The sequence below is a fragment of the Ictalurus punctatus genome, chromosome 11 (genome assembly GCF_001660625.3).
Source record: "Ictalurus punctatus breed USDA103 chromosome 11, Coco_2.0, whole genome shotgun sequence".
NCBI classification, from domain to species: Eukaryota; Metazoa; Chordata; class Actinopteri; order Siluriformes; family Ictaluridae; genus Ictalurus; species Ictalurus punctatus.
In genome coordinates this window covers 1,295,331-1,322,500 of record NC_030426.2, presented here as the reverse complement: position 1 = coordinate 1,322,500, position 27,170 = coordinate 1,295,331, and the positions used below count along the sequence as shown (strand labels likewise).

Sequence of the window (27,170 nt, the reverse complement as noted above, 5' to 3'; positions counted from 1 at the left end):
GAGCTCAGCTTTATTGAATAAATATAACATGCAAATGTATTTATTGGTTCATCAGATTATTATAAATGTACAGTACCACTAAATACATAATAAAACCATTTACATAATAAAAATGTTTACTTAAGCTCAGTGTGAGCAGGGCCACAGGTTAAAGTGTACCTTGATTAACATGGAGGTGTCAGCATTACTGCTTTAGTGGGATTTTACTCATTTTAACACCTGACATTTAGAGACCAGCCCCTGGAAGATAATATAATACTTGAGAATATGCTCATTGTCTCTTTTGAGCTGTCAAACTATACAGCTCTGTCATCTACCTGCAAGTAAGCATTCTATCATAGCAGCTTTTGATGGCTTAACTTTCTGTCATTATGTCAGTGTATGGTTGGCCGGTTTGACAAGGGGAATATACAGTAACCTCTGAAAGTATTGGAACAGCAAGGCCAATTCTATTGTTTTTGCTATATATTGAAAAGGTTTGGGTTTGAAATCAAAAGATGAATATGAAAACAAAACAAACAACGGCTGAAAGAAGCTGCAGTGCAAGCCTGGAAAAGCAACACACTCACGCACACACATAAAATGCAACAGTTTGGTGATGTCAGTGAGTCACTGTCTTGAGGCAGTTATAGCAAGCAAGGGATATTCAGCCAAATATTAAGCATTATTTACTTTGACACTCTGTTCCTATACTTTTGCACACCTAACAATTGGTTGGTCCGCCACCAAAGGTGCTATGTTCTAAGCTGTTTAACACCTCTAGATATGAAAGAAATTTATATGAAATATGAATATGTAAATAGGAAGAAATGAAAGCTGAAATTCTGATCTTTCATCTCATATTGATCTTTTGATCTCAAACATAAATGTCTTCAATGTATAGTGAAAAAAATAGAATTAGCTTTGCTGTTCCAATACTTTCAGAAGGGACTGTAGGCCAGTGTTCTCTGTTATTTCTCTTTAGGCTGTTTGCCTACCAGTCTCCATTGGTACAGAACATCTACATAATTGTCCACTTTAATATAGTTTTAGTTTGTTTGTACTGTTCAGAAGGTCCACACACATAATCTGCATGGCATATTGGCATATTCTGTGTTGTTCTAATGTTCATTCTTCTCTTCCAGTTTTACCTGGCTGTCTGCTCAGGTGCACAGCAACATGATTTTGCACTTTTCAGGAGGCATTGCTGAAAGTTTTGATCGGGAATTTCGTTGCCTCTATGCAGACTCTCAAATCATTGAGCGCTTCAATAACCCTGATGAGGAAGGGCTTCACTACTATAATTACAACATGGTGGTGCCCAACATGGACTTTTTCCAAGACAGAAGAACTAGAGAGAGGGAGAGGGTTTGCTCAGAACACTCCAGTAGCCAGTCCAGCAACAGCGTCTCCAGCATTAAAGCAGCTCCAGGTTTAACCGCTCAAGTCTACAAGGTCACCCAGGAAAAGGAGGACACTGGCACAATCAAGAGCTCGGAGAAGCGGGGTGTTTCAAATTCAGGACTTCATATGCCTCAGGGCAGTCACATTGGCAGAGGATTCCACAATGATTCCCTGCAGAATCCAGTAGTGGAATGTTCAACGTCTGGAGTGGAATGGGCAAAAGCAGGAGCCTTCCAAACCAACCTTGCAGGATCAACATCCAAATTTCAAGCCCTGGATCTCTATGACCACAATTACATTGCTTCCAAAGCACAACCAATTCCTCTAATGGAGAACAAAACACCCAAAGTACGTAGCCCTACCAGTCCTTTTTTTAACAAACTCACTGATCTCTTCTCCTCGTCAGCCAGAGACAAGGACCCCTATGAGTTATATAGACCACCTCCATATAGTACAGCTTTTGGGGGTCCAGATCTCTCACAAAATGAACCCGAAAGTAGTCAAAGTCCTCCTCCACCGGTGACTTTGCCCAAGGAACGAGTAGGCCAGGAAGGCAGAATCACCCGAGGGGATGAGAAGCGCATGACATTGGGACACAGCAAACTAGACCTGGTCAACCGCTACAACAAGATGAAATCAAAGCAGGTGTACAGCCGCTTCGAACTGAAGAACAACTGACCTTTATATCACACCTGGCCTCATTTACTTGATGTAGGTTTTCTTGTAATACCTTTTGGGCTAGCCAGGTTAAATTCTAGGGGAATGTGGTATTGCGTGTATTTAAAAATATATATATATATATATATATATATATATATATATATATATATATATATATATATATATATATATATATATATATACACACACAACAGAAGGAAAGAAAAATGAAAGGTCTTTGTTGGCAGCCTGTAAACTTTGACTTTATAAAAAAAAAAAAAAACAGGTTTACAATTCACAGTTAGTACTGTATAATTAAGTGTTGTATATGAGAGTCTGGTGTATAGCGTTACTTTATTGGTGCTTTTTCTGACATTCAGGTTGTTGTTTCAACAATACCACCTATAATTGTTGTGGCAAACGAGAGTGATGGTAAAAAGATGGTATTAATCTCTTAAGTGGAGCAGTTCTTTCCTTTATTTGGGATATTCCATTCCAAAGTTTGTAGTCTTCCAGGTGTTCGTGTGTATTTATACAAGCCATTCTGTGACTTTCAACTTTTAAGAAACTATAGTCACTCAAACATCTAACATGCTTCTATATATCTATACTGCAGTATAGATCAGTTTAAGTGTGAGTGTGAATGTATAGGTTATTTATGAGGTTGAAGCAATTTAATTAAAAAAAAAATCTGTTTATAGTAATGGGTCAAACTGACCCAAACACTTTAACTATGTTTCAGTACAATTATGACATAATGTGCATTGTGATTTACTTGACAGTTAAATAAGTGTTCAAAAGCCAATTTGACCAATATGCTGATGGTGTGCCTACACTGGAAATACCAGAAGTGCATCTGCAGGAAGATTAGCATTGTTTTGTTTGATCCTGATCTTGGTCTAGGTACTGCTTCTAAATATTGGTTTAACAAACTGTAGTTACTGGTAGTCACAAAAATAGTATTCTCCTAAATAGGTAATGCAGACTTCAAAATTTACAGAAAAAAGTTTTATTATGCTTGGCATGCTTTACAGAGTCTATTTTGTACTGGGTGGAGAGTTATGTGCAGTATCAAATTCTTGTCCTTTTATTGTCCATTTCAAAACATTGTCAGCTGTCTCTTTTGCAATGATAAAATGTTTATTGTATTTTGATTTGGATTCTGTGTGAGCACAGTGAGTATTGTAAAATTATTTGCAAACTTTTACACTCTACTTCTATTACTACTGTGTTAGGGAAATTTTAAATCATATTGGAAATGATGTTCAGAATTGTATGCATGATGTGGAAATAAATATTTGAAAATTACATCTCTAGCACCACAGAAACAGAGTGTGTGTGTGTGTGTGTGTGTGTGTGTGTGTGTGTGTGTGTGTGTGTGTGTGTGTAAATGCATGAACAGTTGTTGCTGTAATGTATTGAATGCCAGTCAGACTAGAACTTCCATTCTGCACACAGCAGCATGTGTGCCTAAGTGCTAATCCTCAAAGCTATTTTTATCTGATATTTTTGAATGTCTGATCCTTCTTACGTATTTCACTTCTTTCATGTCAGTCCGTAGTAATGGGTGTGTATCTCCCTACAGTTCAGTGTTTCCTGTTTAAAATGTTTGTGTATATGGCATGGATGTTTGTAGCCATATATAAAAAGCACACATCAGATTTGATGGATTCCTGTGAATAGGTCAGCCTAATCTCACACATTTCATAGGAATTTTATTTTATTTCATTTGTTTGCAAGTACATGAATGAAATCACAGGAAAATGTGATAACTCTGCAACTTGCACAAAAGTTTCCAAACTATTCATATAACATGGCTTTTGGAGATTCTGTTAGAAGGAATGTGCAGTTGTGAACTATGTTCATACTAACATTTAAAGTTAGCTGTATTTACTCCTGAACACATACATGTAGAAGCTAACATACCATTTCTACTGTAGACTTATTCAGTTGTATTCAGTAGAGAAATGCACACTAGTAGCTGTTTGGTAGTAGTGGAAGTAACTCTATCTCCAACACTCTTATTACAGCTATAGGCCTGCGTTGTTAGCGACCTTAAAGTCAAAGAGAGGCAGATGACTGTCGATAAGTAAACTATTATTACACTTTACACAGCATATCTGTTGTGTACCATGGAAACATGCAATTAATTTTGTGTGTGTATATACAGTGGCAAGAAAAAGTATGTGAACCTTTTGGAATTTCCTTATTTTCTGAATAAATTGGTCATAAAATGTGATCTGAGCTTCATCTAAGTCAAGGGTATTGACAAATATAATGTGTCTAAAATAATAACACAAAAAAATTCTGATAGCTCATGTCTTTTATTGAGAACAACCAAAAAAAACCTCATAGTGCTTGTGTTAAAAGTATGTGAACCCTTGAGTTAATGACTTCACAAAAGCTAATTGGAGTCTTCTTAAGAAAATTAGTTTGGAGGTGTGGACTACAGCTACTTTGACTGATAAAAACCCCCTCAAACTTTTGGAGTTTGCTCTGCACAAGAAGCACACGCTTATGTGAACCATGACTCGCCAAAAAGAGCTTTCAGAGGATCTACAATCAAGAATTGTTGATTTACATAAAGCTGACAAGGGTTACAAAGTGATATCAAAGACTTTAGAAATTCACCAGTCTACAGTTAGACTGCGTGCAGGGAAAAAACATTTGCAAGACTATGGTCTGTCAATGAGCATATAGGCAGAGAACAGGCCTTTTGGAATATTGTGCTCTGGACAGACTAATCAAAGATTGAAGATACTGTGAGGCTATCTGTCCGAAGGTGAACTGAAAGTGGACAGGATAATGATCCGAAGCACACTAGCAAATCCACCAAGGAGCGGCTCAAAAAGAAGAAATTGGGGGTTATGGAATGGCCTAGACAAAGCCCGGATTTGAATCTCATTGAAATGTTGTGGGTGGATTTGATGCATACAAGAAGTTATTTCTACTAAAGGGGGAAATACTAGCTTCTGAGGCCAAGGGTGTACTCACTTTTTACACAGAAGAATATCACATCTATTGATATTTCTGTTGAATAAATGATTGAAAAAGCTCATTTTCCTTGTGGTTTTGTTCAAGTATATCAATTTTATTAATAGGCATAGTTTCAAAGATTATCAAATGTTTGCTTGTCCAAATATGTCAAGGAAAGCCAACAACCATGGGGTGTGATTGAATATACAATACATGTTTCTATACAACCAGACAAACATGTCTCACAAGTCTGCTAGCTGTCCTTGGTTACAATGAAAAGTCCAGTTTATTAAGCAGATTACATGTATGTAGCTGGTTAATGTTAGTAACATTTAATGCTAATGTTATCTGATATTAGCCAAAATATTAGCTTTCTGCTGCATCAAAGACTTTCTAGCTACAGTATTTGATTCATTTTAAGCTATTAAGGAAATAGGGCTTCAGACAAAAAAAAAATAGTTTCAGATTTGTCTCAATATCAGATCAGTGGCATGTTTACTGTTTTCTGTGGCCTTATACTGCCATGTATTCTATGGTTCAATTATATTGCTGTTTTTGTGAGTCCCTAAATACTGAAAAGGAAACAATTGTTAAATGAATATTAATATTAGATATCTACTTAGATGTTCTTTCCTTACATTTGTAAACTAACTGACTGTTTATGGTCATTTCAGTGTTAAAGCTATTGTAGGCTCAGCATGCATTATAGGTAATACACACAGTCCTTCAGCCACCAAGACAACACCATAGAAGCACTTGAAAATACTGACTTGTTGGAAATCTTGTTGGTTCAGTTTCTCTGTGTTCTATCTTTAGCAAATTTCTTAGAATGATTGGTGTTCTAGTAAGAATATTAGATATGAATCCTTGGTTTTTAGAACAACAATTCTTTCAGCACTGCTGTTATCATCTCCATAATACTGATGTCTGGTATCAGTGCTTTCCTGATAAACATGATGAGTAATGGCAAACACTTTAAATATCAAAGTGTGTTTCACATTTTATGGTGTTCACTTTTCTGGCCCCTCCCTTTCATTCTTCTAATTACAGTTGAAGCTAAAAGTTTGTATACACCTGGGCTAAAGATATTCAATCGTATTATTTCAACACCACACATTTAACGTTACTATCCTTTGGCAAGTCAAGTAGGGCATCTACTTTGATCACATTAGAGGTCATTTGTTGATTAGATCATTCACTATATCAGAATTCCTGTGGGTCAAAGGTTTACATTAGAGCTGCAACAACTAATCGATAAAAATGATGATAATCGATTATGAAAATCATTGTCACTGAATCTCATTATCAATTAGTTGGTATGCACAAGGCACGGGGTACGTTTACTCACTACAGTACTTATGTTCCGAAAACACACATCAGAGAATAAATACTAAACTTGTAGTCCCAAGTGAAGTATTATACACTTACACTACACAGTATGCACTCTACCGTTTAGTGCAGGGGTGTCCAATCTTATCCAGAAAGGGCCGGTGTGTGTGCAGGTTTTCATTCCAACCAAGCAGGAGCCACACCTGATTCCACCTGTTTAATCAGTTGATCTTGGCTTTCCATAGACTCAGGTGTGGCTTCTGCTTGGGTGGAATGAAAACCTGCACCCACACCAGCCCTTTCCGGATAAGATTGGACACCCCTGCTCTAGTGTATGAATTGTAGAAGGGTAGTATCGTTTCAAATGGAACGCTAGTGATTTTTTTACTAACCAAAAGTATAAGCTGTTTCCCAGTCAGTGGCACATGATGTTAAACGCATGTAATGCGATGCTGCTAGCTTTAGCAGATACCCAGAGTCACAGACCATAAATTTCTTGTTTACTGTTTGTGTCAATATTACCTTTTATACCCAACATGACCTCAGTCTCCATCAGACAGAGGCATAATCGTCAAGTGACTGAGGAAGAAAGTGTGTGACCTCCAAGTCCTCTAAGGCAGGGTAGCATTTTATATTAAACATGACAGAGAATATCAAACTTTATAAAGCAGAATTTGTATAGCTTGGGAGCACAACAGTGATGCATGAGCACAAACTTATGTTTGTATCCAAAATGCTCCACTGTGTGAAAGGGGTTGGGAAAACTGGTGCAAGTTGCTTAAAAGGTTTAGTTTAATGTAAGTTTATTGTCTTTATATGCTGTATTAGCACGCCTGCAGTGTAAATTCCATCATTTATTATAACGGAAGTGCTCTATTAGTAACGAGACCATGTTGCTCCTCATTCGCAGTGTAGACATGGTGATACATAGTGGGAGCACGAGTAAGATATGTAATGTCTAATTAAAACACTATGATCGAAAGTCTGCGATGGACTGACACCCTGTCCAGGGTGTACCCCGCCTTGTGCCCGATGCTCCCTGGGATAGGCTCCAGGTTCCCCATGACCCTGAGAAGGAGTAAGCAGTAGAAGATGGATGGATGGATGAATGGATGATCAAAAGTAAGCACAAGTAAAACAACATGCCTAAAGGCAGTGAGTAACAGAAACTACAAGGTGCAAGTATTTATGCATTTTTTTTATGGATGCACAAAAATCATTGAATTGAACTACAGTCCTAAATTAATAATATATATTCTGGTGTGTGTCTGTGTGTATTGGGTTCTTGTCAGTCTCATATAATTGGACAAACATTTGTGTAAAGTTTTAGTCTGAAGTTTATATTTGTAACACTCAGTTTGTGGATTTTATTTTAAATAAATGAAAAAAATGGTACTGAGAGTATCCCCCCCACCAATTAATCGATTAATTTTTTTGAAAACAAATTATAAATTGGCCAACTAATCGTTTATGAAATTAATCTCTAATTGCAGCCCTAGTTTACATAGAGCAAGTTTATCTCCTTAGTGTGAAAGTTCCAGAATTATTATGTCTTTTAGAAGCTTTTGATTGGCCAATTGTTATAATTATGAATTAATTAGTGGTGCACCTTTGGCTGTTTTTTAGGGATAGTGCCTTTTTGTCCTTGATGTCACGGGAATATCCATGCAACTCCACCAAAACCACAGTAAAAAAAACATGTGGACCTCCACAAGTAAGGTTCCTCCTTAGGAGAAATTTCCAAACATCTGAAGGTACCACATGCATCTGTACAATAACTTGTGTGCAAATATTAAATGCTGAGGACCACACAAACAATGCATCATTCAGAAAGGAGGCACAAATTAACTGCCAGCGATGAACAAACTTTATTCTGAAAGGTTCAACTGAACCCCAAGACAACAACAAAGGAACAGGTTAAGGAGTTAGAGGCAACAGGTACCAAAGTGTGTTCATTCACCATTAAGAGTCTTACAGCACCATGGCTTAAAAAGCTGTCATGCAAGGAAGGAGCCCCTACTCTGAAACCAGCATAATAAAGCCAGTTTGTGGGTGAACACCAGCCTGTTGGAGGAGTGTTCTCTGGTCAGATGAAGAAAAAAAAATTAACTGTGTGCCCATAATGATCAATGCTATGTAGAAGGAAAAAGGGTGAGGCTTTAAATCTGAAGAACACAAACTAAATTGTGTAGCATGGGGTGGCAGCTTCATGTTGTGGGTGTGTTTTGCTAGAAAAGGGACTGGTGTACTTCAAAGTTTTGTGTGAAGCTTATTGTGAGAAGCTTGCAGAAGGCAACCCCAGTGGTTTCGATTCAAGCTAAGACAATTAAAATGCAATGACATCAGATACTAAAAACATGCATGGAAACTACTGACCCACTGAAAATCTGATATAGTAAATAAAAGCTTAAATAAATCTGTCTTTAGCTTAGATATTATTTTAAAGTTTCCCCTTATGGAAATAATTTAGCTTTTTTGACCATTTATTTAACAGAAAATAGATGTGAGTAGTTATATCATACACTTTCTGTCAAACTGTCAATCAAAGTAGTGTGTGCTGATTTATGCTCCTTTGTGCTTCTCAGGCCAACGTTTCTGCAGGTAAGCTAATTTATGACCATGAGGGTGGGGGTAACCCTATCGACTGTATCAGTGGGTCAATCTGGCTCCTGTGTGTCTGGACAGTGGTGGAGAGGGGTGTGTGGGGGGAATAGCCCCACTCCCAACAAAGGTGTTTATGTTAATGAGTCTGTTTTTGTTTTTTGGTTGTTTTTTTTTTTTTTTTTTTTTGGGGGGGGGGGGGGGGGGGATACGTCTGAAAAGCTTATCAATGGTTAATATTGGGCATGTGTTTGTGTTACTGTGTGGCTTTATTTCGTTTGTGTAACCACATTGTTAGAAAAAGCATGATGTTTGAATGTGTACATATATGAGTAGAATATTTGTTTTGTGAAATAAATTAAAACAAATGTTAATTACATTTTTACGGAGCCCGGTTTGCCTTTGAATAAAAAGTTTAGGTGGTAAAGCGTTTTTTAAAAAAAAGAATCTGTTTAAAAGAATTGTGTGTATTACATACCTTCTAAACATACACCTTTAGGAGGTAAAAAAAAAAAAATATTAAAAGAGCTGTTTAAAAAGAAATCCGTATTACTTGTCTTCCAAAAAACACATAAACCTTTACGATGTAAAAATGGTTAAAAGAGACGTTTAAAAAGAATCGTACGTATTACATGACTTCTAAACAAAGATCCTTATTAGGTAAAAATGTTAAAGTGTTGGCTAAAAGAATCGCCGTATTGTTTAAACTAGAAGATAAGTTTTCCCGAGATGTCTTCCATTCACTGGGTTAAAGCAGTAATGACGTTAAACCGAATCACCTCTCCCTCTCTCTCTCTCTCTCTCTCTCTCTCTAAACCTCGCCATACATATGTCTTTCAGACACACCTCTCTCTCTCGCTCTCTCGCTTTAAACCCACACCCATACACGTGTTTCACCGGTAGACAGCGCTTTCTGTCAAACTGTCAATCGAAGTAGTGTGCAAATTTATGATCTTTGTGTTTTTCCTGAACGACAGTTTGTAGGTAGTCTAATTTATAACCCTTTGTGTTTTTCCTGACCAAGAGTTTTTGGGGGAGACACTTATTTTATGACCAGGGGGTCGTGGTATAATCCTATCAGTATGTTTATGATAATGAGTTAGTGTTTGGGGTGTTAATGGCTTTTAAATATCGTCTTAAGACATTACGGTTAAAACACAGAAGACAGTCTGCAACTAACTGATACAGTGGCTACTCCGAGAACTCCTAATATCCCTAGAAGACTGTCCTGCATCACACGTATAAGAGACTCTGATGAAAAGCGTGATGAGTTAACTTTTGCTCCAAGAAAAAAACAACAATGTGTTAGTTTGTCAAAAATTATTTGTGGGGATGACATTGTAAAGCAGCTGATGTTTAACCCTGAACAGGGCGTTACCAACTCCCAAGAACCTCTCTCAAGACCGCCTCATGCAGCGATGATTAAAACGGGGTGGCCTGTGTCACAGTGAACATGTATTACAAGATTCTCAAGATTATGCATATGCCTGCTACAGCAACACCCCGGAAACAGAGCCAGCTTTGCCTGACGACAATACAACAACGCTAGAATCCCTCCCACAAACATACGACAACCGATAGATAATTTCTGCAAAGGAATTAGGATATCACAACCTCAGTTTCCTCACAACTCCGTACGGAATCAGCGGCTCTTTAACTGGCGCCTCTGCCTACATCGGTATTGATGACACAGACAGCTGTATTCGATCTGACGCATTCAAGATTATAAAAGTGACAGTCGTGGTCCTTCTGGAACATGTTATCAACAAAAAGCTGAAAGAACTCTGTTTGGGGTGCGAAGTGGATCACCCGAATCAGATTAGACACTTGTGTCTGTTCGGACCTGGCGCGTTTATCTTTGACAAATACTTTGAGGAGCTATCGCGTGATCTGCTCAAACCTGGGCTTAAACATTTCATCACTCAATCATTGAGTCGGTGTGGTTTGAGGGTTAACCCTCAGAGAATTCAAGGATCGGTGGATGCCGTTCTGCACGAGCTGCGGGATGAAGTGTACATCGTGCAAAGGCTTAACGAGGTCAGAGAGAAATCTGTGGATGTCAGCAGCGAGCAGATCGTCTGCGATGCCGTGGACAACAGGAAGCGGGTCGCACCAGTCGTTTGAGATGGGGAATGTGTGCAGCGCTACAGGATAAGCAAAGAGTCTGCTTAAGCGCCGTATTAGGTGCGAGATGTTCAGTCTGTTGTAGAAATGCCTTACGGACTGTGCTGTAAACGGATGCGATGTTGACCCAAGACATTTAAGAAATCTCGTGAATCAGATGTGTCTTGTGCGAGGTATGGTGCGCGATTGGTCTGTTTTGTTGCATATGTGTACTAATGCATGCGATCCGATTTGTGCTTCTATCACAAAAATACTAAATCTTGTGACTGAATGTGGCAGACGTGTTAGAATTGTAGACATTTTATGTATGTGTACATATGTGCATGATTTGTGTGTAATTCTTCTGTCGAGAAATGAGCAGACTGTTGTCTGTGAAATAATAGATACATTTATCACATATATGGTTGAGAAAAACACTGTGATGTGTATAAAATTTCTACACTCCCTTGATGATGATGATGTATGATAACGTTTGTGTTCTTTTAGTGAAATAAATACAATGACATTTACGACCATCTGAGTTATTCTTTTGTGGAGGCAAAAGTGTCGATATGTCGGAAGAAATGAAAAAAATGTATTACACACCTTCAAATGCGGGGTCTTTTAGTGGTAGAAAAAAAAAAACGTTTAAAAGACGGCATTTTAAAAGAAAAAGGGGTTCGTTTAACAGATAAACAAGTTTCGGATTGGCTCGCCGGCGAGGATGCTTACACGCTACACAGAACTGCTCCGTTAAAATACAAAAGAAATCGTGTTTTTGTTTATGGTATTGACATGCAGTTTCAGGCAGATCTAGTCGATATGTCTGCATACGCCAAGGAAAACGACAACGTTCATTTTCTGTTGACGTGCATAGACATGTTTAGTAAATATGCGTGGACTCGGGTTTTAAAAAATAAATCTGGAGAGGTGTCTAAAGCGTTCCAATCTATACTGGATGAGGGCAGGGTGCCCCGTAAACTACAGACAGATAATGGGAAAGAATTTTTTAATAAACATTTTCAAAACATGACAAAAAAGTACAACATACAACATTTTGCAACAGCCACCGATTTAAAAGCGTGCATCGTCGAGCGGTTTAATAGAACTTAAAAGGGCTGATGTGGAGATATTTAACTGCTACAAACTCCAAACGCTATATCAATATTCTACAAGACATCACGGATGGATACAATGCCAGATATCACAGAGCATTAAGATGAGACCTATTGATGTGAACTCCTAAATTTAAATATAAAGTTGACGACATTGTTAGAAAAGTATACACACGAGTTTTTCACCATAACAGAATGCATATCACACGAATGTCCCATCTATAGATTGTGTGATTATGACGGCGATGTCACCGATGGTGTTTTTTATGAAGAGGAATAACAAAAAATATTTGTGAACAAAAACAAAACATTTAAAGTGGAAAAAATTTTAGACAAGAAGAAACAAGGCCGAAAAACATTGGTTTTGGTTAGATGGCTCGGATGGCCCTCAAAATTCGCATCATGGATTGACTAGAAAGAACTGGTCAATGTACAAACCCCATAAAACAAACGAAACCTCGTAGATGGCACACATTCATGTAAAAATCCAACCATGACTGCGGGTGGTTTTTATGTAACGCTTCCCTGTAACGCCTCAAGAACTGTTTATCCAGAAAATAGTATATCGTGGTATACAACTCAATTATCGAAAACTATCAATCTAAAAGGAGAATGGCAATTCGGGTTAATCGAATTTGAATATCCGCTGTCGTGGTACACATTTAATGAGGAAGATGCTACGTTCATTTTCAACTATGGTGAAACAAGGAAGATTGAGAATCGGGTCACCGAATATAATATTGAAGGCAGTATATCAAACACATCTTACAGGTTAAAGACTGGATATTATGACGACGTCGTTTTTTTTTTGTTTTTGTTGATCAGGCAGATCAACGCGTCCCTGACACCACGTGCGAGTCTCGGCTATGACCATGTTAAAAAATAAGGTGTTTCTGAAAGGCCCTCCGAAGACATCACTGACATTTTATGGAAAACTGGCCAATATTTTAGGATTAAAACCGGAGGGTTGCTATTGAAACTACGGACCATGCTCTTGAAAGATCTGGTATGACTTATGCGCCTTTTCAGGCTGACATTAATGCGGGGTTTTACAGTATGTATATTTATACCGATATCATAGAATACCAGACCGTGGGTGATTTCTACATACCGCTGCTAAGATGTGTACATATAGAGGGGGAGAATCACAAGAATGTTAGTGTTAGATACGACACCCCACACTACGTATCGGTTAATAAATCGTCCGTCAGTGAGATAACCATACAAGTGAAAGATGATCAAAATTGAGACGTGCCCTTCAGTTACGGGAAGGTGTGTGCCAAGCTGCATTTTAGGCCTGTGAAACAATTTGTTAAAAAAAATATATCATATTTCAACAATCACCGCACATACCCCCTGCTTTATGTCATGTATTACCAGAATCAAGCGGGGAATGGGCTCCCCGGTTATGCAGGGGGCAGAGTTATGTATGGATCCGGGTTAGGGGGTATATTTAGAGGTCTCTTTAGAACGGCTATTCCGTTGCTAAAACGTGGTTTTAGTATAGCCAAGCTGCATCTTAAATCAGCTGAAAAAAACAAAGTAAGCGATGTTGTTAGCAATACATTATCGCATACGCTTAATAATAACAACAATAACAACACTCAAGTCGGGTCCGGACTTGTGGTGATGGCTCGCAGAAGAGCATCAAGACCGCCAGGGGCTCGGAGGAGTGGCCAAACGATGAAGAAAAGAAAACATATCAAGAAATCATCAGTTGTAAAACGTAAACACAAGAAGACACCAGCCAGCGCTACAGCAAAAAGACCAAAGACCTGCGTCAAAACAGTATTTCAGACCATGTCTTTACTACACAATATGTCAGAAGAATGCTTAAAAACCGAATTGGATCTATTCACAGTACCGTTGACTCAAACCGTTATTGAAAAAAAAAAAAATACATATATAGAAGTACCACCGTTGTCAGCAATATCAGAAACATCACCTCTGGAGTTTTTTTTTTATAGCTGGTAATGAGGATTATGTGGACCTAAACACACTTGTTTTTTTACGTCTCAAAATCACTAATGCAGACGGTACAGACATTGCAGTGGAGCCCCTATGGGGCTTATTGACTATGCCGGATCTACAATATTTTCACAAGTGGACATGTCGCTTGGAGACCGTCTCATATCACAAAGTTCCAACACATATCCTTAACGATGCATAATAGAGTGTCTCACCAATTATGGTAAAGACGCTCTTGAAACGCTATTCTCAGTGGGGCTCTTTTACAAAGACATTGCCAGTCACATGGACGTAACGGACCCCGCTGGTGGTAATAGAGGTTTGACCAAACGAGCTGCATTTCACACGCCAGCAACGTTGTTGAACTACTGGCCCCCATTCACAGTGACATATTATTTCAAGAAAAACTAATGCTTAACCGCGTGGACATTAAAATTCGCATGACGAGGGCAAAAGATGAATTCTGTTTGATGAGGAGCGACGCTGTGGCCTATAAACTAAACATTGTGTCAGCTTCACTGTTTGTGAAAAAAGTGTCGGTATCACCAGGTGTGAGATTGGGGCACGCACAAGCATTGCTCTCAATGCCAGCCAAATACCCTATCAACAGAGTATGTGTGAAAATCTTCTCAATCCCTGTAGGCTCACGTGTTTGTAATCAAGAAAACTTGTTCTTAGGAACTCTACCAAAATCCGTTGTTCTGGCTATGGTTGATAATGACACGTTTACGGGCTCGTATAATAAAAATCCGTTCGCCTTTAAAGACTATGACCTAGAATTTTTGTCAGTTTATCTGGACAGCCAACAGCACCCCGCTAAACCTCTGCAGCCTGAATATGGAAGTGGCTCTGCAGTACGCAAATTTTACCAGTTAGCGCTGGCTTCTGGAAAGCATCTTAAAAATCAGCCTCTAGCTACTGATAAGGAGGATTTTCTACATGGGTATACCCTTTATGCATTTAATCTCACGCCGGACAAAGACTGCAGTCAACACGTGTCGCTTATCAAGTCTGGAAATATTAGACTAGAAGCACGTTTTAGACAGCCTCTACCCCGAACGATCAACTTAATTGTTTATGCCATATTTGACAGCATCATCGAAGTGTCAAATCGCAGACAGATCCTGGTTGATTACTATTAATAGGCAAAATGGACACCTTCCAGCTTACGGCTATAATGGATAAGATCTCGTGTAACACCCATTTTCTCGGCGTACTCCCGTGTGACCACCTACCAAAAAAAATCAATGGTGATATTCACTACGCATCTTTCTTTCTAAACCGCAATTCTAGAGTGGTTCAGCATTCAGCAGTACAAGTTGAAGATTTTTCGTCAGAGACCTGCGGGCAGCATTGTGTGTTTTTTCTCTATCGCATGGTAAAGGGGCATGATTATGACCATGTGTTGAAGATGTATACTGGCGATTTTATTAAAAATGACAAGATGGTGTCAGCATTTATGAAAAAACTAAAACTAAAAAAAGGTTGTTGTAATGAAAATGTTTTCAGATGTATTCATTGTGTTCAGACAGGTGAAATGTTTGTCTAATACTAGATTTTTTCAGTAAAAACAAAGAAAAGAGATTGTCAATGTTAATGTGCTGGTCCACTTCTTTAGCGACTGTTAAAAAGCGCTGTAAATTGTTTGTATACAGCTTCACCTTTTCATAATTGTCCAAGTCAGATCGGTGAAAAATATTTCTTATAGCTATGTCCAAATCGTTCTCCACAATTTGCTGAATAGATTCGTGTGCTGTCTTTAGTTTATCCAACTGATGCTGCGGGACTAAAAACATTTTCTTTATTACACGTCTCTTTCTTTTAACACAAACAGTCGTATCCGCTACAAATTTGATTAGGCTTTTCCTTTTTCTGAGCTTCTGGTATTGTTGAGATGTGAGAGGTATATTGCTGTAGAGAACATTAAGAGCTACTTCACGTAATGTCGCAATGAGCTCGTCTGTGGCAGTTTGTAAAAAAGTTTGTTTGGGTGTTGCTTTTAATAATATTTTTTAAAGCGGCAGGTTTCTATAAAGTCTGGCAGACATTTCGCTATCTTCTTTTCTGGAGATATACCACAGGGTGTGGTGCAAGTAAATCTGTTCTGAGCCGATAGTGTTCAGGTGTTTTTGTTTTATAATCAATCAGCAGATACCCAAAAGGTTTGCTGGTTGCGTCTTGTTAACACTCCATAAAAAAATTTGTGTTCCTGGGATACATTTGTCTTCCTAGAACACTGACTTGATTAGTGTCTTGGGTTTTTTTTAACAACATTAGATAATTTGTGTTTAAATTGATGGTCCTACTGGCTTTCCCTTGGCAAAATAAATTCTGCCCAATATAAATAGCGCTAAGATTTCTATGATACTGGGTGAACACTTTTTCCACCTCGTTGCTCCCTCTGGCCTCTTTCATCAGCTCATCAAGGATCAACAAAGTATTTGTGCAGGCCAGAAATAGAGCATCATCATTCAGAGTCTGTGGTAATTCTTCCACAAATTTTATTTTGTACATTTTCAACAATTCATCATACAACAGTTGCCAACAATCATAAATATACACAGTATTTTAATTTTTTTAGAAATCAACTATACAGCATTTTGCAACAACATTTTTACAAAATATGACTTCCCCAAGTTTGAAGGGCTGCTTATCACATATGAAAACGGGTGTTGTAATCTGAAATCAAAACCATCTGTGTCTCGCACATCCCTATGTCCAAAAAGATTGTCAGAAGCCATATGGGAGCATTGTAAAATCAGGGAGCAGCACGCGTTTGTTGTGCAACACCTTAAACTTTTTAACGACTGACCTATTGTGTAGTGTGAAATGTTTTTATTACGTACAATGGTGTCTGTGTATGCCAGTATATGACGACTATTATCCACCCCCACGTTTACATCGTTGAGTGTGATACCTTTGGCTTTCATGCAAACCTTGCCCTTAGCAGTGCGGTAACCGTATGTTTTTGACCCGCCTGAACAAAATTCGATAATGTGATCACCTCCTCCAACCTCATTTAAATTGCTGAGATAGGGTCCCAACGGAGGTTCCCAGTCTCCCTCTGTAGATGTAAAGATCACACTGTCTGTGTCACTGTACAATAACCTGTCACCCAATTTGTCCATCAACTCTTACAGCTCTAGACGTGCATGAGCTGTTGTAAAAGCCCCAGGAAAGATGTTGATGTCACGAGTCTGACCCCCTTTCCCATCCGCATAACACCACTGAATTAGCGCTACGCTGTCTGACACAAAGGAAAAGTGTTTAACGTCGTAACCGTCGCAAGTTTTCACGCATCGGGAAACGACCCCAAAGTGAGTTCAGCAAAAGTTTGTTAATAGAACAAACTATTGTTAATAGAACAAACTATAAGGACAATGACCATAAGCACACAGCCAAGATAACAAAGGAGTGGCTACAGGACAACTCTGTGAATGCCCTTGAGTGGGAATAAGGCTGTAACATAACAAAATATGGAAAAAGTGAAGTGTGGTGAATACTTTCCGGATGCACTGTACGCGACTGGCACCCTGTCCAGGGTGTACCCCGCCTTGTGCCCGATGCTCCCTGGGATAGGCTCCAGGCTCCCCCAGGGAGCGGTTGAAGATGGATGGATGGATGGATGGATGGATGAACTGTACGCACTAACGAAGTTCAGTCCTCCTAAGAGTACAGTTTCCGTGTCGTCAACATTTTCTCCAAAAACTACATGTCCGTGATTTCTCAGGCTATTAGATACTACTTGGTGTCTTGTGTTATGTAACCACAAGGAACTGGTGTGAGAATGTGTGTTTGAGTCTTCTCCAGCTCTTTTCTTGGCTCTGGCACTCTCCTACAGTGACTCGTTGGCTGACTTTCACTGTTGAATGAGTGATGAAAAGGAAGTAGAATGGCCCCGGCCACTGTGGTTTCCACCTGGTTCTGTGGAAATCATTGATCACGACCCACTCTCTGGGCTTCAGATCATGCAGTGGGCCCATGGCTGGAGCTGGAAGTGCTTGTTGATAGAGTGCAGAGCAGAGGACAGGGTTGCACAATAATTTAACATTGCATCATCATATGCTGTAGCGTTGGGAAGAGGAGCTGTCACAGGCCCAATTCCTGTGTCTGGAGGTCTCCCAGACAGTATCCCAAAGGGGCTAAGCCCATCCTGAGCCTGTTTCAGAACAGCATTTGCTCAATCTGCTTTTCAGTGTGCCACTTTCTCTCTCTACCACCCCACCCCTAGCTGGATGATATGCACAGTGCTGCTTTAAGTCAATACCCAAATATTCACGCACCTGCTTAAGGGCATTGCTCACAAAAGGTGTGCCATTATCACTGGAGATTTTTTGTGGGAGTTCCCCATCTAGGAATTATTTCTCTAAGCAACGACTTTGCTACTGTGTCTGAGTCCTGTTTGGATGTAAGGACGCGGCCTTCCCTACCTTCAAACCTCAACCCACGTTATGAGTTGCACAAACACCGTAAACATTTTTTTTTTTGAGTAATTAGAGAAACCAATGCTTTGTTATTGCAACTATCATTCCCCCTTTTGACGCATGGTCCCTGCCATGCATCAACTTTGAAGACAACGACAGCCCTGGGGGCTGGGCCAAACTCTGTCAACAACCGTGCAGCCTGCTTTCTGCCACATAGCCTTTTCCTCCACCGTAGCTCGTGTGTGGACGTTTGGAAGCTGTGAAGAAGGAGTGATTAATTTCTCAGAGGATAGTGCACAGAGTTTTGTGTTAGGGGTGTCATTGTCGCTGCCTGCTTTTGTTTCGTTGCATGGTATGCTCGGGCATTACCTAGGGAGACAGGATCTGATTTGTTAGTGTGTGTATCCCATTGGCATACTGCAATAGTTCTGTGGAGCAGAACTTCGTCCAGCAGCTCAGAGACCAGTTTGTGGTGGGCTATGTGTGTTCCTGAACTCGTCAGGAAGGCTTCCTGTTTTTCCAAATTGTCCCCATATCATGCACTACCCCAAAGGCATATCTACTGTCTGTGTAGATTGTTACTGACTGTCTCTCAGCATGTCTTCATGCCTCTATGAGGGCATACAGTTCAGCTGCTAGTGTTGAGAGTTCGAGGGGAGACTTCCTGACACAACAGTCTCATGTGCTCATGTCTAATAGCCCACTCGATTTTTACCTGTCTCTTTGTCACGTGACGCTAAGAAATCCATGAAAAGGATTAGATCTAGATTTTCCAATGGAACATCCTAAAGGTCAACTCTAGGGGAGCAGCATTCGTTAGTTAGTATGACAGTATCATGTGGTTCCCCATCTCCCTCTGTTGGAAGAAGAGTAGCAGAGTTAAGGACAGTACATCATTGTATAGTGACATTCAGCATATCTAATGGAACTGTGTTATAGCCCAACCACTGATGGGTGGACAGGTGTGAGATTCAAGTATGAGTAATGACACTTCATGTGGAACCAGAAGGGTCAATTCTGAGTAACCTACCAGGTCTCTGGATGCCACCACAGCTTTCTTAGCTGCTGCTACTGCACATACACATGGGGGAAAACCTGCTGCTACAGGGTCTAACTGACCAGAGAAATATGCCACAGGTCTCAACTTGTCTCATGTTTTTTCTAACAAGATGGAGGTCATGCAGCCTGATTTTTCATACACAGTCTGCACAAAAGGTTTGGAGCCCAAAAGGAGCCTTAAGGTTGGAGTTGTCTGTAGAGCCTGTTTTAATTCTACAAAGGCTTTCTCTGCTTCCGGCATCCAATTTACCTGTGAGTGAGCTGTCAACCCCGATGCGTGTGCAATATCTCTAATAGGTACTTTGAGAATGGAATAAATTGGAATGAAAGTCCTACAGTAGGAACACATAACTAGGATAGAGAGAATTGTTTCTTTGTTTCTTCATCAGAGGCTTGGGAATCTTCTGGATTGCAGATACTCTGTCTGCGGATAGTTTCTTTCCCTTTGCAGAAATGTCATGACCCAAGACTCTCACTTCATGTTGCACAAACTATAATTTTAAGTGACTGGCTTTGTGTCCCTCTTTAGCGAGATGCTGCAACAATTTAATGGTGTCAGTTTCATACTGTGCCCCGGAGAAAGCATTAGAGGTGCTAAGCTGTCCATTTGGTTGTACAGTGAGGGAAAAAAGTATTTGATCCCCTGCTGATTTTGTACGTTTGCCCACTGACAAAGAAATGATCAGTCTATAATTTTAATGGTAGATTTATTTGAACAGTGAGAGACAGAATAACAACAAAAAAATCCAGAAAAACGCACGTCAAAAATGTTATAAATTGATTTGCATTTTAATGAGGGAAATAAGTATTTGACCCCTCTGCAAAACATGACTTAGTACTTGGTTTAAAAACCCTTGTTGGCAATCACAGAGGTCAGATGTTTCTTGTAGTTGGCCACCAGGTTTGCACACATCTCAGGAGGGATTTTGTCCCACTCCTCTTTGCAGATCTTCTCCAAATCATTAAGGTTTCGAGACTGACGTTTGGCAACTCGAACCTTCAGCTCCCTCCACAGATTTTCTATGGGATTAAGGTCTGGAGACTGGCTAGGCCACTCCAGGACCTTAATGTGCTTCTTCTTGAGCCACTCCTTTGTTGCCTTGGCCGTGTGTTTTGGGTCATTGTCATGCTGGAACACCCATCCACGACCCATTTTCAATGCCCTGTCTGAGGGAAGGAGGTTTTCACCCAAGATTTGACGGTACATGGCCCCGTCCATCGTCCCTTTGATGCGGTGAAGTTGTCCTGTCCCCTTAGCAGAAAAAAAACCCCAAAGCATAATGTTTCCACCTCCATGTTTGACGGTGAGGATGGTGTTCCAGGGGTCATAGGCAGCATTCCTCCTCCTCCAAACACGGCGAGTTGAGTTGATGCCAAAGAGCTCCATTTTGGTCTCATCTGACCTCAACACTTTCACCCAGTTGTCCTCTGAATCATTCAGATGTTCATTGGCAAACTTCAGACGGGCATGTATATGTGCTTTCTTGAGCAGCGGACCTTGCGCGCGCTGCAGGATTTCAGTCCTTCACGGCGTAGTGTGTTACCAATTGTTTTCTTGGTGACTATGGTCCCAGCTGTCTTGAGATCATTGACAAGATCCTCCCGTGTAGTTCTGGGCTGATTCCTCACTGTTCTCATGATCAATGCAACTCCACGAGGTGAGATCTTGCATGGAGCCCCAGGCCGAGGGAGATTGACAGTTCTTTTGTGCTTCTTCCATTTGCGAATAATCGCACCAACTGTTGTCCCCTTCTCACCAAGCTGCTTGGCAATGGTCTTGTAGCCCATTCCAGACTTGTATAGGTCTACAATCTTGTCCCTGACATCCTTGGAGAGCTCTTTGTTCTTGGCCATGGTGGAGAGTTTGGAATCTGATTGATTGATTGCTTCTGTGGACAGGTGTCTTTTATACAGGTAACAAACTGATATTAGGAGCACTCCCTTTAAGAGTGCGCTCCTAATCTCAGCTCGTTACCTGTATAAAAGACACCTGGGAGCCAGAAATCTTTCTGATTGAGAGGGGGTCAAATACTTTTTTCCCTCATTAAAATGCAAATTAATTTATAACATTTTTGACATGCGCTTTTCTGGATGTTTTTGTTGTTATTCTGTCTCTCACTCTTCAAATACAACTACCATTAAAATTATAGACTGATCATTTCTTTGTCAGTGGGCAAACGTACAAAATCAGCAGGGGATCAAATACTTTTTTCCCTCACTGTATATCATTAGTGACTCACAATACCCCTGCCCACAGCCCGAGAGGCACCTCCTTCAGTTGTGGGTGTATCTCTAGGGGTGTAGGGCTTATCCCAAGGTTCAAAACATTCCCTTGTCATGACATATTACATCCCGGTTAACCTTGCACATTTCCAGAAATAATTTTTTTTATACTCCCAGCGTCAGGCTGTACCATATGTTGGCAGTGGGTTCCTGTTCCCAATCTGTAATTTTTTCACTCTCACATAATCCGATCCACGGTCCCACGTCTTTCCACTGTCTGTTGTTTATTTTGGCTAATGAGACGTGAGGCGCTGATTCTGGGCTGAAAAATGCATGAAACTGCATGTCCACTCAATTTGACTGAAAGTGCACAAAATTTGTCATACCAATATAGTGTCTTTTGGTACAGCTCTTCGCTTTCTGGGATATCCAGAAAACATTCTTTTTCAAACTCAGTATCTCTCTCTTTTTGCACTCATGCTGTGCAATGGAGGGCAGAGGACAGCATAAAATCAACACACTTGTCCATCCATCCATCCATCTTCTATACCGCTTTATCCTTTTCAGGGTCACAGGGAAACCTGGAGCCTATCCCAGGGAGCATCGGGCACAAGTCGGGGTAGAGCACAGGCTTTAGGATTGTTATCAATGGACCATTGATAAACACAGAGCTCTGTTTCTTTAACAAACAGAGTTCCCAAAGATGAGTCATCAGTTACTGTTACTCCCTGAGGTGAGGAGATCAAATTTAAGTGTAAAACAGACTTTAAGTCCCTGCCCAGTAGATTGACTGGACATGAAGACAAAATTAGGAATTGGTGGGTTACTCTTTTCCCATTTTCACATTCACAAACTAGCAGTTCAGAGAATACTGAATGTTCTGTCATGCCCATGGAGCGCAGTGATCGTGAACTCTTTTTATTCACAGTGTTTTATTACTGAATATGTTGCTCCTGAATCTACCAAAAAGGTGACATTTTGTCCACTGATTACAAGAGGTATACATGGCAGTTGTGTAAAGGTAGAGGCATTATACTTAAAAAGGTTAAGGGCTATAACTGGTTTAGGCATTTGTGAATTGTCAGTCTGACTAATGTTGGATGTGGGTGTGTGCATAATTTAATTCCTGTTCTTTATGAACTCACACTTTGGGTGTCTGATGCCACCTCTTCTGTTCCCAGGTGCCTCAGGTACCCTTCCTTTCCTCCTCCCCTCACTTGGCCTCCTCTTGGTTCTGCTCTGGACAGTCTCTTGCAATATGTCCAACTTTTCCATAGATAAAATATGTGAGGTTGTAGATACAACTTTAAGATACAACAATGGGGGTTGCCACCCAGCCTTCCTCGTCTTTTTGGTTTTCCCTCCAACCTGGGCCTCTTCCTCTCTTCTCCCTCTTTCTTTCCTTTGCCTCTCGTAGGAGCTTCTCCGCATGGATTGCGTATCGTTCTACCTGAGTCAGATTTCCAGAGCCCCAAGTGATGCGTTGACATTTTTTATGAGAGCAGTGATCTCTGGTTTCATACCATTCATGAAGCTGTTTCTGAGATGTGCTTCTCATGCTGTGACTTCGGCTGCTTGTCCATCTGCCAGTGCTACTGGTCTTAATTTGCATCATAAACTTCAGTGAGACGAGATAGATACTGGGATACAGTCTCTGAATCTTGCTGCTTGCACTTTGCTATTTTTGTCATTTCCATTCGCACAGGAAAGGTATACGTCAGCCTCTGCTGGAGCGCCTCGATTTGTGCTCTGTACCTTGCATTGACTGCATCATACCACTGTGGGTTGATCAGGCGGACATTGTTCTCTGGAAATTCACATGAAACCTTGACCCAGTCCATGCCAAGTTTCACCATGAGCAGTTGTAGTAGTTCATGAGTGGTGGATCTGAATTCTCTGCAGAATATCTGAAGTTCATCCCCAAACTTTTGTCTTCCTACTTTGCGGAGCGCCGGCAGATGTGTCATGCTGCTCCTGATGTCTTCCAATGTCCAGGGTCTATGAACTAGCATAGGGCCTCCTTCACCGGCCACTTCTAGCATTGGGGCATTTACCACGGCGTGCACTGTCCCTTACCTGTCCAATTTTGTTGGTTTGAAGCCCTCAGGCAGCAATTTTGTTGGTCCCTTCACTTGGGATCTCGTGTGTAATGCCACCGGTGAAGTTAGGATGGCTGGCGCATAGTTCGGTGGGGGTTGGTGGCTCAGTTCTGACAGGTTCGGATAGAGTGGCATAGGCTGAGCCGCTTCATCGTGAGGAGGTGCCTCTGAAACTACGGGTTCCTCCCTCCTTAATGGCTGCGGGCATTGCGGTGTGGCGGAGTCCAGGTCGGGATCGGCTTTCTGCAATTTAGCTCAGAAACAGAGAAACAGATGAGGGCCCTGCCTGACAGTTTTTTCTCTTTTATGTGCCTCACGCTGCCATTCAGCAAATGCCTTCCAGTCAGCTAAAAACTGCACTTCGCTGTTTGTTGTAGAGGTGTCTCTCTCCTTTGTCTCCAAATTAAGTTTCAAGTGTTCTAACTGCCTGAGACTAAAACTAAATTTTTCTGGGAAACCACATTCTTTAACCCATACATCATATTGGTTTCAAACATCCTTCCCCATAATTGACATGCATAAACGTGATATTAGGACCAACATATGAACAACCTGTGCCCTGTCTGAATTGCTTGTCTCAATATTCTGGTTGTGAAAGGATACAATTCAGGCACACAAGGGTTATCTGTAGTATATAACAACCTGATCTGATTAAACCCAAATTATAAAAGAGAATGAAATTCCCAGTAATCAGGTACAGAGAAATATGACATATGTGGCTTAATCCTTGACATGTATATAGTTTGTCAACTCATACACATTCAGAAAATGAAAATGTAAGACAGCGAAGGAAGAAATTACCTGTGATGTCGAGTTTGCATACAGCAATTTGGTAGGACTTACAGTTTTCTCTTCCGTTCTATTTTTTTTTATCTCAGCAAAATTTACTTGTGCGTTAACTTTGCCAAACGTTTCATGTACCGCTGATATGATGGAATGAGTCAATGAGGCATGCGACTTGATAATAACCCATCGCAAAAATACTGTGCCTCTTGCGCTTCTTAATAAGTACTCTCTTTACTTATTGATTGCTCGAAATGGACTCTTTCCATTATGAAATATTTTTACCATTATTATCTCTCTCTCTCTCTCTCTCTCTCTCTCTCATATATATATATATATATATATATATATATATATATATATATATATATAGTATCTCACAAAAGTGAGTACACCCCTCACATTTTTGTAAATATTTGATTATATTTTTTCATGCGACAACACTGAAGAAATGACACTTTGCTACAATGTAAAGTAGTGAGTGTACAGCTTGTGTAACAGTGTAAATTTGCTGTCCCCTCAAAATAACTCAACACACAGCCATTAATGTCTAAACCACTGGCAACAAAAGTGAATACACCTCTAAGTGAAAATCCATATTTTTTAAAGTCCATATTGGGCCCAATTACCCATTTTCAGTCCCCAGTGTCATGTGACTTGTTAGTGTTACAAGGTCTCAGGTGTGAATGGGGAGCAGGTGTGTTAAATTTGGTGTCATCGGTCTCACACTCCCAACATGGCACCTCATGGCAAAGAACTCTCTGAGGATCTGAAAAAAGAATTGTTGCTCTACATAAAGATGGCCTAGACTATAAGAAGATTGCCAAGACCCTGACACTGAGCTGCAGCATTTTGGCCAAGACCATACAGCAGTTTAACAGTACAGGTTCCACTCAGAACAGACCTCGCCATGGTCGACCAAAGAAGTTGAGTACACGTGCTCATTGTCATATCCAGAGGTTGTCTTTGGGAAATAGCCGTATGAGTGCTGCCAGCATTGCTGCAGAGGTTGAAGGGGTGGGGGTCAGTCTGTCAGTGCTCAGACCATGAGCCGCACACTGCATCAAATTGGTCTGCATGGTTGTCATCTCAGAAGGAAGCCTCTTCTAAAGATGATTCACAAGAAAGCCCACAAACAGTTTGCTGAAGACAAGCAGACTAAAGACATGGATAAATGGAATCATGTCCTGTGGTCTGATGAGACCAAGATAAACTTATTTGGTTCAGATGGTGTCAAGTATGTGTGGAGGCTATCAGGTGAGGAGTACAAAGACAAGTGTGTCTTGGCTACAGTCAAGCATGGTGGTAGGAGTGTCATGGTCTAGGGCTGCATTAGTGCTGCTGGCACTGGGGAGCTACAGTTCATTCAGGGAACAATGAATGCCAACATGTACTGTGACATACTGAAGCAGAGCATGATCAGTATGCAGTATTCCAGCATGATAACAACCCCAAACACACCTCCAAGACAACCACTGCCTTGCTAAAGAAGCTGAGGGTGAAGGTGATGGACTGGCCAAGCATGTCTCCAGACCTAAACCCTATTGGGCATCTGTGGGGCACCTCAAATGGAGAGTGGAAGAGCACAAGGTCTCTAACATCCACCAGCTCCGTGATGTCGTCATGGAGGAGTGGAAGAGGACTCCAGTGGCAACCTGTGAAGCTCTGGTGAACTCCATGCCCAAGAGGGTTAAGGCAGTGCTGGAAAATAATGGTACCACACAAAATATTGACACTTTTGGGGCAATGTGGACATTTTCACTTAGGGGTGTACGCACTTTTGTTGCCAGTGGTTTAGACATTAATGGCTGTGTGTTGAGTTATTTTGAGAGGACAGCAAATTTACACTGTTACACAAGCTGTACACTCACTAGTTTACATTGTAGCAAAGTGTCATTTTGTAACATGAAAAGGTATAATCAAATATTTACAAAAATCTGAGGAGTGTACTCACTTTTGGGAGATATATATATATATATATATATATATATATATATATATATATATATATATATATATATATATACACCCGTTGGTATATATCTTAGTTTTGAAGCTGTGATCTAAGAAACACCAATATCTCTGCCGTTGCAGAGGCGAAGTTCCCGGAACTTATAAGAAATCGCTCAATGGAATACACGCATTTCTTATATCATTGACTCCCTTCCATACATACAGCAATACACAATGACTTTGTAAACTTGTAATTTACCTTAAAGCTGTTCCTTGATGATTCCCACCAGTCAGTGGAAAGGCTGCATCGGTATTTCGCTCTGCACAATAAAGGGCAAACCACCTTCGCGTCAACACGGACTTCAGCTTGAAACTTTTCATGAACGTCCTCCGGTTTGCTTGTTGTTGAGAAAGCTGAAAGACTTGTGCAGTCCAGCCAGGAGATGCCAAATGTCATGGAAATTAGACAACACTAGCAGACTCGTCTTCTGAGG

At 40.4% G+C, this 27,170-nt stretch overlaps 2 protein-coding genes across 4 annotated transcripts in view; one reads left to right on the top strand and one right to left on the bottom strand.

The window, feature by feature from the left end:
- The window catches only part of fam83c (family with sequence similarity 83 member C), a 13,194-nt gene extending 9,843 nt beyond the window's left edge, over positions 1–3,351 (top strand). Inside the window, exon 5 of the mRNA XM_017480320.3 lies at positions 1,125–3,351. Coding sequence (XP_017335809.1) covers positions 1,125–2,061 — 937 coding nt within the window. The 3' untranslated portion in view covers positions 2,062–3,351. The remainder of the gene's footprint in view (positions 1–1,124) is intronic.
- The window catches only part of LOC108272118 (uncharacterized), a 131,122-nt gene that overhangs the window by 42,125 nt on the left and 61,827 nt on the right, over positions 1–27,170 (bottom strand). Inside the window, exons 3-4 of one of the 3 annotated variants that reach the window (XR_008397164.1) lie at positions 26,936–27,164; positions 15,274–24,183 (exon numbers count right to left, since the gene is read on the bottom strand). The exons of 1 other annotated variant lie outside the window; for it this stretch is intronic. The gene's annotated coding sequence lies outside the window, so the exon portion shown is untranslated. Of the gene's footprint in view, positions 1–15,273; positions 24,184–26,755; positions 27,165–27,170 lie in introns of those variants that run through there. One more of the 3 variants, XR_001813995.3, reaches the window with a different exon arrangement.